Here is an 18,387-nt window from a genome sequence, read left to right on the forward strand (position 1 = left end):
GATTCAATAAGCCATGGGAAATCCATCCCGCCAAAGTGAAGTGCAACAACAGCTTTGTGCTCATAGGATTATCCAAGCTCCCCACCATGACACGAGAGCACCTAGGAAGCCTCCTTGTGAGACTTCCAAAAGAGGCCTCTCTCCAATTCGGGAAGAAGAAGAGGACACATACGAAGGGCTCAAAAATTTTCTTCTTGATGATGCATCTCCTTCCAAAAGGAGAACTCAAGAGCCTCCACCAAAGGAAGGAGAAAGAAGTGAGTCTCTTGCCACTTTGATGGAGATCGCTCCACAAAGATGGCGGGCTAAACGCTCTCCATCTGATTCACCTCCTAAGCGGTGAAGGCCATTGCACACTTCCCCACACCAAAATTCAAAGAGGGATGACAAAAAGCAAGAGAAGAAAAAGGTGAGAGGACACCTTCTTCTCCATCTTCTTCATCCTCTTCCTCTTATGAAAGTGATGGTGGAGACAAAGAAGATCAAGGCAAGAATAAGGCAAGAAAGAGGTCACCCTCTTCTTCATATTCCTCAAATTCTTCATCTTCTGAAGAAAGTGATGGTGCAACCTTTGAACCATCAAAATGAAGAGGCCATAGGAAATCCTATGCTGCATGGAAGAGGTCATACAGGCTTTAGAAGTTCAAAGAGGGAGGGAAGAGCATCTCTTTCCTTACCTACAATGGCACCTTTGGTGCTACATAAAAAGTCTTAGCCTTTATCCAGCAATTTGATGCGGAATTTAGAGATGAGGGCTTCACGGAGTCTTCTAAGATACACCATGTAGCTACGCACTTTCAAAAGTCACAAGGCAATGGTGGTCTAGCCTACGAGCTAGCCTACGAGCAAACGGTGAAGTTAAACGAACCTGGAAAGCTTTGAGTGCAAACGGTGAAGCTCCACAAACATGAAAAGCTTCGAGAGCTTCCATTATGAAGCAATTTTTGGCCACCGATGCCAAAGACAAAGTACTCACCGAATGGTGAAGCTTGAAGCTCTCTCCCTACGGATCCCTTCACAAATATGTAGAAAAGTTTTGGGGCTTACGTCTCAAAGACACTGTCTTCAAAAAGATGGATTTTGGAGAGCAAAAGAAACAATTTTTCCCGGGCTTAACAGAAGAAATGGTGGAGTATGTCAACTCCCAAAGACCACGCACCATATTGGCGGTTATACACCATACATTGGTGGCCAGGGGCTAAGAGGAATTCTAAGCCCATGTAAAATAAGGGTTCCAATGAGCCTAAGGGGAAGGAAAAAGTCGAAAAGTCTCCACCTTATCGATGCTTTCAGTTACAATAATCTTGACACATGCGTTCTCATTCTGTTCTCATCGTCATCGACCCTTAACACTAGAATGGTAACATGACATTTTTATGTCCTTGGATACTTTTGTGTTCTGTTAAGTGACAATTTTGCTTGAATTATTTGAAGAGTATGAAAATGAATTTCTAGGTGCTATATATCCACAAAGTTGCCTTATGAGCTGAAAAAAACTTAGCATTTTTTTTTGGAGTATCAATCTCACCATTAACCTTACTCTTGCATAACGTTTTTGAACCTAAACTGTGTGAAAAAATGGGTCCTGTTTTTGGTTTTTTTTCAATTTTTGGCAACTATACCACCCTAAACTTCATGTTTGTGAGGTTTAGATGGCTAGAGGTTAGGCCTTCATAGTTTTGAACATGTTTTGATGCTTGTAGGGAGAGCTAACTGTTAAAATTGAAAGTTATGACCAATTTACAAGAATTGCATAATCCTATTTTTTGGCCAAAATTAGCACTTTTATGATTTTTTTGGTGGCTTTCTTGATATCCAAATTCAATTTTGATTGTGTAAGTGTAATGTATAATATAAATATAATCTTCCTTGAGTTTTGGGGGACCTAATATGCTATATAGCATAGTATATGATGATGGTTGAGTTTTTTGATTGCTGAAGAATACGATACACTTTAGAGTAGCAAGTATAACTTTATGAATATTGCTAGTTTCTTAGGCAAATTGTGTGTATTTTGTAGGTAGTAACCATATCTAATCATAGACTACAAACTTGACTAGATATTGAGTAGTTTATATGGGTTTCTAGAGGTCATAATGCTAAACCCAGTTTTTTCATGTTTGCTGTATTTAGCACTTTATTATTGACCCCAAGGTTCCAATTGTAAGATATCCATTATCCTTTTGACATGATCCATGGATCCTTTTGACTCCAAAGGCCCAAAGGGAACTAAGAAAACATGTATATAGTATCTGTATTGAGCGTACTGACTATAGAAACTTTGATGATAGATCCGCAGAATGGCAAAAATGCAACTTTTTTGTACCTATTCTTTTTGCCCAAAACAAAAATAGTGAGGTAAAAGAAACCATATGTTTTGGTCACCAACCCATTGAAGTTAACGGGGCATTTTATCTCATGTCCTACAAAAATCCCCACTCTTATTTATATGCAATCAACCGTAAGAAATTGTTGTTTTGGGCAAAATGCACTGGTCCATCAACTTTGGAGGCTTGTAGTGACCAAGGGATGAGAAAAATTACAAGTTTCTCATTTTTTCCATATGTAGTAGTTATTGAACTATAAGCTCATGAAAGTATTTTTCAAAATGAGTGGATCTACTATGGTTTTGGAAAAATTTCCCAAAATCCTAAAAGCACACTTTTATGTCCTGTTAGGTTACCATTCAAGTGAGATCCTTCAGAGTAATTAACGTGCTTTCTTACTATCTTTTCGCTTTTGTAATATTGCTCAAAGAATTCTTCATTTGCCTTCTCTAATTCCTTCCAAACTGCAAGCTTAATTAAACATAGTATAGCACTAAGACAGAAGAAAATACTCACAGTCTAGCTGTCAGCAATGTTTATATGAATGTAAACCTTAATTAGGTAGCTGTGATTAAATGTATATGAGTGCGATTGGCTAGCAAGAGATTCACACCTGTCCGAGTGACGATGGGATCGATTCCGGCATGCTGGAGGAGCGCTTTGACGCATTCTTCTTTGCATAGACAGAGAGTGAGGCAGCGTTCTATGAGGTGCTGCCTGCAATTTAGAGGAGCGAGCTTGCATGTGTAATTATTAATGACGTTATCCAGCAGACCTATATATGTATCTGGTTGATAATTAAAACTAATTGACTTAATAATCAAGCTCTAGCACATATTTGCAGGTAAAGGCATAGAGCATAAATAAATGATTAAAGGCAGGCAGGCAGGCTCACCTTCCTAACGAAAGATTGCGAAGCCTCATCCATCACATTTTCTGTGCCTGTGCTCGAATTCGACGATGACGATGCGGTGTCGGCGCTAGCTGCGTCGCAGCTTAATGCACTGGCGGTCGAGGTGCTTGACGAGGAGGATGACCTGCATGAAGCTGCTGGTCTCATGATGTTGTTGCTCGCTCGCAAAGATAGGAAAAGATAGTGGCAGAGTTTGTAGCAGAAGACGTGCAGCACTTGTACTAGGAGGTCAGAGCATTGTAGGACAATTACGGTGACAGTAGAGTCTAGACATGCCCTAGACATGTACACACAGTGCTGAAACACCACTCCAGTCTCCAGAGTTACAAACTCATGGCGGCCGGACACTGTCGCCAGTAGTGTCAGGACACCTGCACTGTATTGAGCCACGTGCTTATATTAATATGAGCACAGGCCCAAAGTACAGTACAACGTCCTGCTCTGCTGCAGAGAAATCGAGCCACGCGCTTATATTAGTACGAGCACACGGATCACTCAGTCCAGAGAAACGCGCGCGCTGCTGTTTCCCTTGGCCACTCGAAAGCGTACTGTAACGACTCCACTGGAAAGACTGTAATGACTCCGCTGTAATGTTTCGCTTGGCCCCCGTTGGAAAGACTGTTTTGACAGTTGGTCAAACATGAGCCGCTTTCCAAATGTGTCCTCCTGGGGAGCACACTGAGAAAGCAGCGTGCGCGCTGCTTCTTCATGGTGCTCTTTGCAAGCATCTTGGATCTCCTACATGACCACACGTGACGCCACATGATCACGTGTCCACCTGGTGCAGGCACATGCAAAAAGACATAGATTCTCACACAAAGAGGAAGATGAACGTGTTTTGAAAACGCACCTTCCCCTCAACCATCTTGCTCAAATAGACCATGGGTGGGGGACTTGGACAAACAACCTCGTCTAACAATACGCAACCAATGACCAGCATGCACATTGCTTGTGACTGGAGGCTACATACCGACGATGAAAGCAGGTGATGGGGACTCACCCTAGCACCCTTGATCTGAAGGGTGCCAATGCCCCTTTACTGGCAGACTTGCCCATCTTCAGCTTCTAGTGCTCGCGAGCCCAATGGATTTTCAAGTAGCAACACACGGGTATCCTACTCCTAAAGCAAAAAAAACAATAAGACCACAACTAGCTTAGTATATAGTGACAAATAAAAAAAAGACCACAAATAGCAAGTGTTTATGTGTGTGTATGCAATTGTATTTGTGTGTATGTATTACAACAAGTTTATTTGTGTTTGTGTTTGTAGTATACAAATGCATGACTGTAAAGTGTGTTTGTAGTATACAAATGCATTATTGTATTTGTGTCATGTGTTACTATGTGGTTGTGTGTGTGAATGCAAGTGTGTATATGTGTGTGTGTATGCATGATTGTATTTGGGAAATGTGTTGCTGTGTGTGTGTGTGTGTGTACGCGTGCGCGCATTTCCGCCATAGGAGCTTCCAATGGAGCCCCATTTGGAGCTCCTCCATGCCTTGAAAGGCATGGGGGAGGCCCAATGGAGCTCTTCCATGCCTTGAAAGGCATGGAGGAGCTCCATTGGGGCTCCATTGGAAGCTCCTATGGCAGACCTACACATGCGCTCGTGCACACACACATACATCCATTTACGTGAGTATAAAACGTGCGTTCACACACACACACACACACTGAGTACCTTCTCTTCTTCTCTACTCCTTCTTCTGCAAATTGAACACATAACAATTATATATTTCAAGTATAAAACTCTTGGTTTTTGCATTCTTTTGGTTTTGTTAAGTGGTTGATATAACTGGTATAGTGGTATTAGACGTATCATTACCAGTGCTACGAGCACCAGTACTAGCACTCGAAGTTTTTTGATTAGTACTAGTACTAGTATGCCAGTATATCTGTATAGCAGTTTTAGTAACAGTACTAGCACTAAAAGTTGGAAGACGAGTACTTGTATCAGTATCAATATACATATCATTACCAGTGGAAGAATAGACGTATCATTACCAGTGCTACCAGCACCAGTACTAGCACTAGAAGTCTTTTGACTAGTACTAGTACTAGTATGCCAGTATATCAGTATAGCAGTTTTAGTAACAGTACTAGCACTAAAAAGTTGGAAGACTAGTTCTTGTACCAGTACTAATATACCAAACCTGTATCTATACGTGTATACTGGCTCTCATCAGGACCCTTATAGAATTGCCTATTTCCTATCTCCAAGGGTAAAACCCCTGGTTTTAACATTGTTCAGATATTCGTGAAATAACAATATGTCAGGGAACTGGTAAACCATTAAACATGTATACCAGAAAAGTAATGAAGCAGTATCAGTACCAGTACTACCAGTGCTAGTACTAGCACTGACAATTTTAGACTAGTACCAATACTAAGTATGCCACTTGGTATACCAGTTTAGAAGTATTGCAATTTCAGTACCAGTACTAGGAGTACTGGTACTAATAGTACTAGTACTAGTAGCACTAACTGATACCAGTACCAGTATACCATACCTGTATCAGTACCAATATACTAGCTCTTTGCAAGATTTATGGAATTACCTATCTCCTATATAAGATTACTAGTTTATACACTTTTTTGGTATTCTCGACATAAACAATGTTTAGAAACCAGTTTGCCAATAAACCAGTATAGCATTATAACGGGTGCTATCATTTAACGAGTAGTGAAAAGCGAGCGAGGTACAAAAGGCAAGCAAAAAATTGTGAGTGAGACAACATGTTGATTGCATTTTATTGTTTCTTTAAAATTAGAGCCTTTCTATAGCCATTTTCTCCATGTGAAAAAAAATCTTTCTTTTGCATGGCCCCTATGTCATCTGCATCCTACTTGTACACACAAGTTACTTTGTATAAACAGCTACACATAGTGGTTTTTTAATTGATTTGCTAGATAGAATATGCTAAGATGTAACACGTCATATAGGACCATTTTTGCCCTAACTCACTTATAGTACCACTTTATCATCCTTAACTACAAAGTTATTGACTCAAAAGACAAGTGTGTTTATAGACCCTAGGTGGATGCATTATTAAGCTACATCTACAATAGTGTCTCTCACCTTACTTGTTTACATTAACAAAATGTTCACAAGAAATTAATCAATAAACTGGTCAAATTTGAAAAAAGAAATTGCAAAATAAAAGTCTTTGTAAAGCCTTAACCTTATCTAACAAAGTACAATACAAAATTACATTAAGAAAGAGTAGAGAAACATTACACATTAGTGATGACACTGCAAAAGCTCCGTAATCAATTCAAAATGACATTATACTTGCTAATGGTTCATATGGAATCTGCTCATCTATCAAAATATTTCTTAAGGGTGATGGGAAGAACCAATTCTATATGCATCATTCTCTCACTCTCTCTCTCTCTCTCTCTCTCTCTCTCTCTCTCTCTCTCTCTCTCTCTCTCTCTCCCCTAGCTCGAGAAAGAATCACATGCTAATTAGAAAAATATGTAAGCCATGAATTCAAAGTCAGACCATGATAAGTTACAAAATTTTTAGTCACCCTCTAGGACGAACAAAGTCCCTCCTAGAAGGTAAGTATCTTGTAATGTCAATCACCTTAGCATGCTCTCAAAAAATGTGAAAGGTTAGAGTGAGCGGACTAGGTGACACAAATGTGAACCAATGGGGACGATACATAAAGTCCAAAAGGAAAATGAAGTTGTTAAATGTCCTATGGTGTTAAGAGTGGGGTAATAGTAATAGTGGGAAGAAAATTGAGAAGAGTCCAAGCATTGCTAGAACAGCTTTTTTGAGATTCAAGAACATTGCCATATACCAATTCATTGCAATGAAGACCACCTAAGATCCTAGAATGTGGTTCAAAAGGTTTTTCACTACGTAGGTAGTGTTTTCCATGGCCAACATTAAATGTGCCTACAGCATGTCATTGAAGAGTTGCATAGTTGCCCTACATCATAAGAGATTCAACCAACCGTACCATCAAGTTCTGAAGGGGCAAGATTATAATGAACTTGGTGGAGTCCTTCTTGAGGATCTTGTATGAGTTGGCCTCAGCATTATAGCCCATTGCTAACATAGCCAAAATGATTGCAAAAAGCTCCCCCCATCACTTGCATGTCACCCACAATCATCCCTCCTCACTGGTTGTAGCAGCTAGCTTATGCAAAAGTACTAGAGCGATACACGTGCAGTCGACCAAAAGAGAGTGTAGGTCTCTCTATCTTTGTTGTTTTATCCCCTTGAGCTAGATTTTTTCCTCTTTTAGGCAAATATAACTATTGAAATAAAAAAGTGTGAGAACTAAAATGAGTGATGCATTTAAATCATATTATGGAATTTGCACTGCTCCTTTCAACTTGTGTTTCAAAATGCTACTTAAAAGGGCGCGATGACAATGCTATTCCTACCAGAGCTTTGTCTTGTGCTTAGAGACAAACTTTTGTCTTCACCCAAGGTGTGGTGGATAGCGTTTGGAAACGCAATCTGACTGTGGGTGGTGACGGTAAATGATTACTACAATTTCCAAAAACAACCTTTTGTCTTCACCAAGGGCTGGTGCCCAGCGTTTGGAAACGCAAGCTGAACGTGGGTGGTGATGGTACATGGCGGCTACGATTTCTAGAGACAAGCTTTAGTCTTCACCAAGGCCTAGTGGATAGCGTTGGGAAACGCAAGCTGATTGTGGGTGGTGACGATGTATGATGGCTGCGATTTCGACTCTTAAAAGGACCTGCATGGCTTGGTTTGACTGGCAGCTTCTTCGACCACCTGCAGATGCGCATCTTTGGCCCGCCGCCCCACGCTTGCACTCTCCACAACTTCAGCCTATATATTAATGATGTTGATCGGATCCTCCATCCATCGCTTGTTATGGATGTGGGCCATAGCTTCCCTGCAGTGTGGTTTGGCTACAACACCAGCTGCTCGAGGCCAGCATGCTTCTCCTTGCAGCCTGCGAGTGAGCCGCCATCCTCCACAACTTGTGTTTTTTGATGATAGTCTCTACCTTACATTTGGCGGGCCATCATTGCGCTGAATCACAAATACAATATTCATTTCATTTTTTTCCATTTATAACCACCTGAGAAAGTCAAGGAGTTGCTACTTTGACCAACTCATGCGCAGGTCTTCCCCCCCCCCGCCCCGGCCCCAAACTCCATTCGGCCTCCATATGTCTTCACCAAGCCTTAGTGAATAGCATTTGGAAACGCAATCTTGAAGTGCCCATTCAATAGCTTCACAATCACCAGGAATTTGTAAGGGTCGGTGTTCCAAAGGTAGACAAGACTTTCCATGCTAGTACATAATAAAATGCTAGTACAATTATTATGTAATGCTGAATAATTGGACCGATCTAAAGTATTTTGACAGCAAGGCTACAAATTAGTGGATTTCTTATTTGACAAGGGGCTAGTGGCTAATTAGGATCTAATATTCAGCTCATGAATCGATCAACACTATCAGCTTAGTAGATGCATAGTAATCATGGTACCGCATGACACCAAATAGAAGGAGCAAGAACTCAACATGCAATATATAAGTTAAATATTTGGGTTTACGCAGCACTCTGCAAACCAACTAGGAATTAGCACCGTGTAGCTTGCCAATTATGCACGTTGCATGTTTGACATACGACATGGTAGATAGTTTAGTAGAGTCGTGGATAAACAAATTGAAGAAGGGGTGATAAGACAATGTCCCAAACAAACATTTTCCTAAGCAGAAACAAATTTTTGATATAGAAAATGACTACATTTTTCCCCACAATATTCCCATTTTAGGGAAATCGGCACTAAAATAAGAAAACTTTACATTTGAATTAAAATGTAAATTTTTATTTCATAGGTAAAAATCAAAACCTAGCAAGTGCATTTGTATCTATTTTCACATTTTTGGAAAATTGGGAGTATCAAGGTGATGCTTTTAAGGACATGAGTGAGAATATAGACCAATGAGACACCAAATACAAGATTGGAGGGAGGCACCATTGGGAAAACATCCAACATGGTGTTTATACAATTAAATAGTAGAAGGGTGAGCATATATATTGGTAGGCCGGTAGCTACACATGGCCCTTCAAGATGGTTGACAAATGAGGGACCTTTTTCCAATACTCCTTGAAATAGGCACACCCAAGAGGTGTAGATCTAGATAGAGGGATAGGGAAGAGAGAGAGAGAGAGAGAGAGAGAGAGAGAGAGAGAGAGAGAGAGAGAGAGAGAGAGAGAGAGAGAGAGAGAGAGAGAGAGAGAGAGAGACTCTCCTCCTCTCTCACACTTTTTTTTGCTCTAGTATCCTTCTCGATGCCAACCTTGTTTCTCACCTTGTCATTTTCTAGCAATTTTAGATTAGAATGGAGGATTTTGATTAGGTTTCAAATATGCTACTATCCCCCAAAAGATTCAAGATTTTTCTAGAATGGATGTAGTTCTGTCAATTTGGACCACATGCATGCAGCTATGTAGTTTTATTTTTACTAGAGGAGCAAGAACATAGAATGGAATACCCTCCCCAAAAGAGGCTATACATTGTGCATTCCATATAGGGATCAGATGCAAAAAGGAGAAAAATTCTTACTAGGGACATCCAAGGGCTAAAAATAAGAGTGAAGTGTTGCTAAAGATTGTAAGTTACACTTAGCTAAACGTTCACAAATATCATGTGGGGAAACCATTCATCACCTCCAAAGAAAAAGATCATAAATGTCATGCATTATTTGACTACCTCTAAAAGGTCTCTATAGACACCTATGTGAAAGTGGTCCAAACGTGAGATAGGATTGTATTCAATGCTTGATTCAAAAGCGAGCTTGTAAGAGCAATTGAAAGTGCCACTAATAGGTGAAATTTTCCAATCATCCCATCACTTTGAAACAAAAGTATGAAATGTTTTTACTTAGGTTCAAGACAAGCGTTACACATCAAAATGTATCAGTTTCTCCTTTGTACTTCTTAAAGGCATGATGAACACACAACTTGTATAATACTCCAAATGTAAGTGACTTTCTTCTCATGTATTCTTGTGGATTTCGATGTTGTCATTCTTGGTTGGTATTTTCAACAGTATACTCCTACTTGCGTTTATGATGTCATTATCGTTGATAAACAATATATTTCCATTAATGAATTTATTACACTTGGCTCGCTTTAGATTCCAATCATAAGGTTAGCTATATATGTCTCCAAAAATCTAGCTCATGTGGACTCACGTGGCTCATCTTTTTTCTTCTATAATGCTCTTGTAATCTTTTTTCCATGAGTTTAAGTGATATGTTTTTAAACCATTTTTAAAAAAAAATGCTAAAAATTTCTACAAGATTGTTGCCAATGGTTGAGGATTGAGGAATACAAATAGTCACTCTAAAAATAGGTGCTTTTGTTTTTCTCTTCAATTTCTCTAATATGTATCCCTAAGGAAAAACAACCATTTAACATAATGCATACATGTAGATGTAGTGTACAAGAAAGATAATTTGCATATAAAGACCATGGACAAGTAGCAATTTTTTGTGAATGAATGTATGTATAAGAAATAAAAAAATTCAATAACCCTTGAAATGGGATTAAAAAATCCATCCCTCTATTGTCTTTGCTCGCTTTTTGTCCCTCGCTCGCTTTCCACCGCTCGTTAAGTAATAGCACCCCATTATAACAATATAGACGTGTAGCAGTATCAATACCAGTACTGCCAGTACCAGTACTAGAACTGAGAGTCTAAGACTAGTACCAGTACTAGTATACCAGTTGACCAGGATTGCAGGACTAGTACTACCAGTATACCAGTACTGACATTGAAAATCTGAGATTGGTATCGGTACCAGTACCAGTGTATCAGACTGTAATAAGTTTGTTTAAAACGATGTAATTGGCTACCAAAGTCTCTTGAAATTTTTCTTTCAATTATAAGGTTACTTACACAAAAAGGTGCACCTATATGAAATGGATAACAACTAGTGTACCAATTTACCAAGATAGCAGTACCAGTACTGGCATTGAAAATCTGAGACTAGTACCAGTACTAGTACTAGTATATCAGACTGTAAAAAGTTTGTTTAAAATGATGTAATTGGCTACCAAAGTCTCTTGAAATTTCACTTTCAATTATAAGGTTACTTACACAAAAAGGTGTACCTATGTGAAATGGATAACACCTAGTGTACCAATTTAACAAGATAGTAGGATAGTAGTACTAGTACTATCAATACCAATACTGGCACTAAAAATCTAAGACTGGTACCAATACCAGTGTATCAGGCTGTAAAATTTTTGTTTAAAATGATGTAATTGGCTACCAAAGTCTCTTGAAAATTCGCTTTCAATTATAAGGTTACTTACACAAAAAGGCATACATATGTGAAATGGATAACAGCTAGTGTGCCAATTTACTAGGATAGTAGGATCGCAGTACCAGTACCAATATTGGCACTAAAAATTTGATATTGGTACCAATACCAATACAAGTATATCAAACTGTTAAAGTTCGTTTATAATGGTGTAATTGACTACCAAAGTCTCTTAAAATTTATATTTCAATTATAAGGTTACTTGCACAAAAAGGTTGTATCTTTGTGACATGGATAACAACTAGGATGCCCATGCATCACCTTCATACAGAGCCAATGCTAACAAAATGTTGTGTTGTTTTTATGAGTGCAAGTGAGGGCTACTCTCTTTGGTTCAGCGTTTTTGGTGCTTTACTGCTTGGAAGATTGGCAATTGGTTTGAAGTTTGTGAAGGAGCTTCTTCCTTTTGGATGGGGTCTTTTGGATGTTATTCATTGGTACAAAATCAGGCTATCTAAGTTTGTTTTGTATAACATTAGGAAAAATATGAACCCTCTAGGGGCCCTTTGGGATTAAGGTTAATTAGAGGTCAGCCAATAGGAAGAGGGTGGTGGACACACTCTATACCCTCAAAAAAGTAGGGGGACAAGGTAGCCTTACACTTCTTAATTGTCTCTTACCTAGTGAGAAGGTAAGGGAGGTGGCTAGGGGAAAGAGGGGGGGGGGGGGACCACTTTGACCTCTTTTCCCCCACTTTTTGGCCCGGATTTAAAAATACACTAAAAATTTCAAATTTCAAGTTTTCCCTCCTTAAAAGGTCCCCATACCTATTTCATGGTCAAAAAAGTATTTTTGACCTTCAAAAGTTAAAAACGTGCACTAAAAAATCCAAAAAATTGATTTTTTAAAAAAACAAATCAAAACATCATTTTCACCCTCCAAAGTCTTTCCAAACCTATTCTATAGCTAAAAAGTGTTTTTCTCTCTCTACAAACCTTTTTCCAAGCTCTCCATTGCTGCAACAACAACATGCACCCCCTATAGTCCATCATTATCTCTCTGCTAGCTTTCTCCCACCTCCATTGTAGCACCAAGCAAGCTCCTCCTCCATCTCTTCCCCTTACCCACCACATAGTTTCACACCAAGTTAGCTCCTCTCCCTTCTCTCATCTCCATTACAACATGAAACAAGATTCTACTCCTTCTACTTTCATTCACTCACACTACATGGAAACCTCTACTCCCGAAGGTGGAAAAAGTATGAGCTCACATGAGTTGCATACCACAACAATAGGAGGTGTGAATATCGCGTGGACATTGCAAGGGTTCATCTCCAACATAAAGATAGAATGGTAAGAAAACTACCCTTGTAGCTTACATTCAGAGCTTAACATCATCTCCATCTTTAAGTTTATCATGCTGGAGAGAATTAACCTCTTTATGGATTTCAGTGTTTAGGCTTGACACCTCATAACACTGGGTGGTGCTATTTTGTTGATGACTTTGGTGCGCCATCTATAGTTGTGTAGCATGTGATTTGAGTCTCACAATGTAAGTAAGTTGTGTTATCTATGGAGAGTCGTCAAAGATTTTTCTTGTAATTTATTCTTTGTATAATTGTCATTAGATAATTGGAATGATATCATTTTGTACTTTATAACTTTGTGCTCACATAATCTTTTGTTTACTTACAGATTCAACTTGTTTTAAGAGGACATGAGCAAGCAACCATGTGCAGAGATGGAAATCACTCTATTTTTGTTCCTTGAGGAACCTTTCACTACCATGTTAAAAGATTTTGATAAGAATAGTAGGTGTTTTTTAGAATCTTGAACCAATAGGGACTCGCTAGGAGCTCTCATAGAAGCCATCCATATAGTACTACTATCTTCCCTAGTGTCATAGACACACAAATACTCAAGTGTATATGAATATCTAGATGAGGAAGACAAATACTTGTAAGATAAGCCTAACAGCAACAACATTGTCTCCATTTGTAATTATTTTTCATGAGGCTGGATTCCTCTATAAATGCAATATAAATATGTTTTTTTGTTAAATGGTGTCGCATTGAGTGAGAGTATTTAATTTAGATTACTGAAGTTTCATACAGATCTGAGAAATATTGTTTACTTTTATGGATATTTTGATTTGCCTGTACGATGATTCAAGTCACAAGTCTTAATCACTCCACCTTGAAGAAACTCAAGCAATATTTTGATTTCAGTTTAATCATTAATGGTTATTCTTATTAAATTAAAGTAGATCATAAACTTTGTCAAGATGTCCTCATTTGGGGATGTTGAATATATATCATTAGCAATGTTTCACAAGAACACTAGGTGGACACAAGGAAGTAAAAATTGGCTCCTTGTTTGGTCGATTTCTAGTGTTTAATGTTTAGTGCACAAGATTTGTGAGGCCGTTGACATGGGGAGTTCACTAAAGTATATGTAACATAGCACATGTGTTCAACAGAAGGGATTTTATATTCTTGTAAAGTTGTAGAAACATGTGTAGATAAGGCCTATAAGAGGTACTTTTAATCCATTCTAGTGAACGCACGTGATATAGGAAAATTTTACATAGTGAATGCTCCGGACCTTTGAACACAAAGAAAGGGGGGGGAGGGGGGGGAGCTCTAATTACATCTGAGTGAAAAGAAGTGGAATTTGTACTGTCGTGTTGCATAAAGATTTGCTTTCACTTAATCTAAAAAAAAATTGGAATGCAAAAAATGGGGTGGCCACAAGCGCGCGTAGTGAGCCATCCAAAACTGCTGGATGGGCCATATGTGGGCCCTTGTGGCCACCCTTTTTTTGTATAATTAGGCTATTGCTGCAGTCCAGAACCCTGGAAAAGATGAGATGAACCTAAAATTGAACTTTTCAAGCACATTATGCCTTCCTTCAACTCAACTTACTAGTTCCCTGCACCAAAAGGGCAAATCACATTGGACAGTATAAAAATCTAGTCTCATGCTGCATAAACATCTGGTTTAATCAAATATTAACATTCGTGCTCTTATAAGGGGCAGACAAGGCCATATAATGCAAAAAAAAGGGTGGCCACAAGGGCACGCAGGTGAGCCATCCAAAACTGTTGGATGGGCCATCTGCGCGCCCTTGTGGCCACCCTTTTTTTTGCATAATTAGGCTATTGTTGCACTCCAGGACCTTGGAAAAGGTGAGATGAATGTAAAATTTAACTTTTCAAGCACATTATGCCTTCCTTCAACTCAACTTACTAGTTCCCTGCACCAAAAGGCCAAATCACATTGGTTAATATAAAAATCTAGTCTCATGCTACATAAACATCTGGTTTCATCAGCTATTAACTTTTTTGCTATCCTAAGGGACAAACAAAGCTAGAAAATGCAAAAAAAAAGGGTGGCCACAAGGGCGCACAGATGAGCCATCCAAAACTGCTGGATGGGCCATCTGCGCGCCCTTGTGGCCACCCTTTTTTTGCATTTTCTAGCTTTGTTTGCCCCTTAGGATGGCAAAAATGTTAATATTTGATTTAAATTTAACTCTTCATGGCCAAAACCACTTAACTTAAAACACATGGATAAACCGAAAAGCCAAATCACTATGGAGACAATAGACACAACTCTTAATCATTTTGTCATTGCAAAGTCATCTGAAATGATGTGAGCCTCTACAACTTCTTGAACAGCCTCCAACGCTACTGCTTGTATTTTATACTGATTTCCATAGCTTTAAAGCACCTCCTTCACCGTGTGAGCATATTTTTGATGCATGGCCATGATTCAAGTGTTAAGTTTTTTTTTTTTTTTTAAAGTGTTGAACTTTTCGGTTGTTTTCAACAGCTTCTAGATTTCAATCGGCTCCGAATCTGTCTGGGCTTGTCTCACATGAATTTGTTCATCTCATCGCGTTCTTCGACCATCATGTGATGAGAAAAAATCATATCTTGCTCGCATTCTCCAAAAATCAATGTGCAAGTTGACAATTTATTTAAAAATGATGTAAAACATACATTTTTTACTTTTTTCTTAATCTACGGGCTCCAACGAGCATTAAAACCATGGAATCTGAAAATACTCAAAGAACCATTGTTTTTTATTGTGATAAGGACTGTATTTCCTACATACAAAACTTTCCCAAAATCTCGCCCTAACACCTTCAAAAGTGGCTTTCAAGGAGTGTACTCGGTCAAAATTTGAAACTGAAGAAAAACAATCAGAATGAACTCCTAGACTGTGTATAAACTTTAGAATAACCAAAATTTCCTTCAAAAAAAAGTTATGCTAAAAATTTGAAAATAGCCCCCCATTGGACTCCCCACAACGATAGAAGTCAAAGGGTTCAAGGAGAGGTATGGTGTCACAAGTGCCTGGTGGGAATCTCATCGAGGTTTATTCCATCAAGATCTCTTGTACTTTATCATGTCTTCTCATGTACAATCTTACAAAAAAAAAATGATACTTTAAATGACTACAAATCTTATTTAACTTATCAAACAATCTAAAATATGGTAGACCAAGAGTGCTCTTACACATCAACAAACAAAAAAGTCCAAACTTCTTCTCATTAACTTTGATAAACATACATTTGTGAACAACTTCCAAGGGGTAGTGCAGTCATAGTTCTTACATCCATTCCATGACATGGTATGCTCAAGGGGTGACCTATCATATAAAAATATCTCTGGTGGGGGTGCCCTCATGTTAGGAAAGGGTGTGCTACTGATGAAAAGTTGTTGTATTGTCCTACTAGGGATCTCTCCATGTTAGCATAGTGATTTTTGGTGTAGTGGGAGCCACATTGCTTGAGGAGAGCTTTGTGCCACCATAAAAGCTTCATGTTATGCTAGTTCCTTGAGCCATTCTTGCATTAGGATGAGATTACCCACCTCTAATAAGGATGGATTTGAAGCACCTACCTGCAAGATGTAACAAAGAAGGCTGTTTTAGAGGAAAAGTGGTGACACTTGACCTCTCTAACCTGCACCCACTATTTCTTGTAATGCCACTGTTTTGAGCTGAAGAGCTTGACATTCGTGCATCCACGAATGCAAAGAAGTACCTGCACCCATACACAACCAATTGCAATAGCCTAACAAGCCTACTTCTCCCCTCCCAAGATATTAAAGAGCCATACACATTCGTCTCACCGACAGTATGACAATCTTGGGATGACCTCTGCTCACCCTCACGTGCGGCCTTCGGTGCAAACACCGCGGACAAGCAATATGTACACTTTTGTTGTGCGGAGTACATGGTGGTGGAGGGATACGATTTGTGATGTCCGTGAGCACCATGGCAGTTGTTGCGTGAGGAAGCAAAGAATGAAAAGAAAGAGGGGAGAGGGAGAGGGAGGAACATGGGAGGAGAGAAGGGGGCAGAGGGGGAGAGGGAGAGAGAGGGGAGGAGGAGGAGAGAAGGGGGTAGGAAGGGAGAGGAGAGGAACATGGGAGGAGAGAAGGGGGCATAGGGGGGAGAGGGAGAGAGAGGGGAGGAGGAGGAGGAAGGAGGAAGAGAGAACAAAGGTTTTTTTTTTGGGGGGGATTTTTTTTTTGAAAAAGTGGACTTTTAGTGTTTGTAGGTTTAAAAAAATGTCAAAAAATGATTTTTTGATGTGTATATATGTTGGAAGAGAATTTTAAGTCAAAAATAAGTAAAAATAATTTTTTTGGAAAAAAGTCAAATTTTGGCTCTTAGTGACCCACGTTTTTGCTGATTTGACCACACCCCTTTACTCCCTTCACTTTCCAAAAGGTAGAGAGAGAAAGTGACCTCTTAGGTCCACATCCTACATGTGTCTAAAAAAAGGCTAGAAAAGTCTACTCAAAACTAGCTTCTTGAATGCCCTTGTCCCCTTAACCCTACACAACATTAGCCTTAATCCCTAAAAATTAGGATTCCTTACAAGGCCCATGCAAGGTTCATATTTCTCCTAATGATAAACCTTGTATTTATCTGGGTACCTTGATCTTTGAACATGTATATGTTTGTCTATGGGTAATATAAGTAAATAACTAAAACACACACACTCACACCCATGAGTACCTTCTCTTCTTCTTCTACTTCTCCTTCTTCTTCACGACAAAATAGACTCCTTTACTTTCACTTCACTTCATTGCACTTTCATTTCACTTTTCATGTATTATATTTATAAAATATATACATTAAGCACTTATAAAGAGTATATAATTAAACAAACTGAACACATAACAACTATATATTTCAAATAACTAACCACTTAAAGAATAAGATATATATATTAAACTTCTATTAACATATACACTTGTGCTCACACACATACACACACCAGTTTTGTTCACACACACACACACACACACACACCAATTGGAGGCACTATTAGACTGCATTAAACGAAGTCCTTGAACCAAACATCTAGAAATTAAAAGGCCCGTCAAATTCCAATGGCAAGCACAAAATTATAGTTTGTACATATTAAAAAATTATAATTTACCAATTTGAATGCAAGGGCAAAAAAGTTAAAGGATTATTAGGATTATGTGGAGCTCCTTTGCAAGTTGCTGAACCTCCACAACATTATGATGGAAATTTGTTCTTTGAGTTGCTTGCAGCTCAGGATAAAACAAAACGAATGTCAAGGATGGAGCAACGCTTTGATGGTCACTTGTGGACTCGCCCATCTATTATAACCATGGCGATATCATGCACATTTCGTCTAAGCCACTGTTTGGGATGCATGCAATGCAATTATTCAACATGTCCTCATTATATTAATAAACAATATTTAATGGTATAGATTTTCATGGCTATGTGGACAGACAGGTCAAGAAAGACTACCTTGCAATGGAAGAGAAAACAAAAACAACTTGTCATTATTGTCAAAAGGTTGTTACTTGTGTTGCTG

General features: G+C 38.9%; 1 protein-coding gene across 1 annotated transcript; it reads right to left on the bottom strand.

Moving 5' to 3' along the window:
• Nucleotides 1–1,243: 1,243 nt before the first annotated feature.
• On the bottom strand, nucleotides 1,244–3,387 carry LOC147418044 (uncharacterized). The gene is made up of 4 exons (XM_086507066.1): nucleotides 3,215–3,387; nucleotides 2,941–3,044; nucleotides 2,684–2,791; nucleotides 1,244–1,329 (listed from the first exon to the last, which is right to left on the bottom strand). Exons 1-4 carry the CDS (start codon nucleotides 3,385–3,387, stop codon nucleotides 1,244–1,246), a joined length of 471 nt encoding a protein of 156 aa, XP_086363192.1.
• Nucleotides 3,388–18,387: the final 15,000 nt, after the last annotated feature.

Source organism: Adiantum capillus-veneris, chromosome 30 (genome assembly GCF_014529385.1).
Source record: "Adiantum capillus-veneris isolate H3 chromosome 30, ASM1452938v2, whole genome shotgun sequence".
In the NCBI taxonomy this organism is placed as follows: domain Eukaryota; kingdom Viridiplantae; phylum Streptophyta; class Polypodiopsida; order Polypodiales; family Pteridaceae; genus Adiantum; species Adiantum capillus-veneris.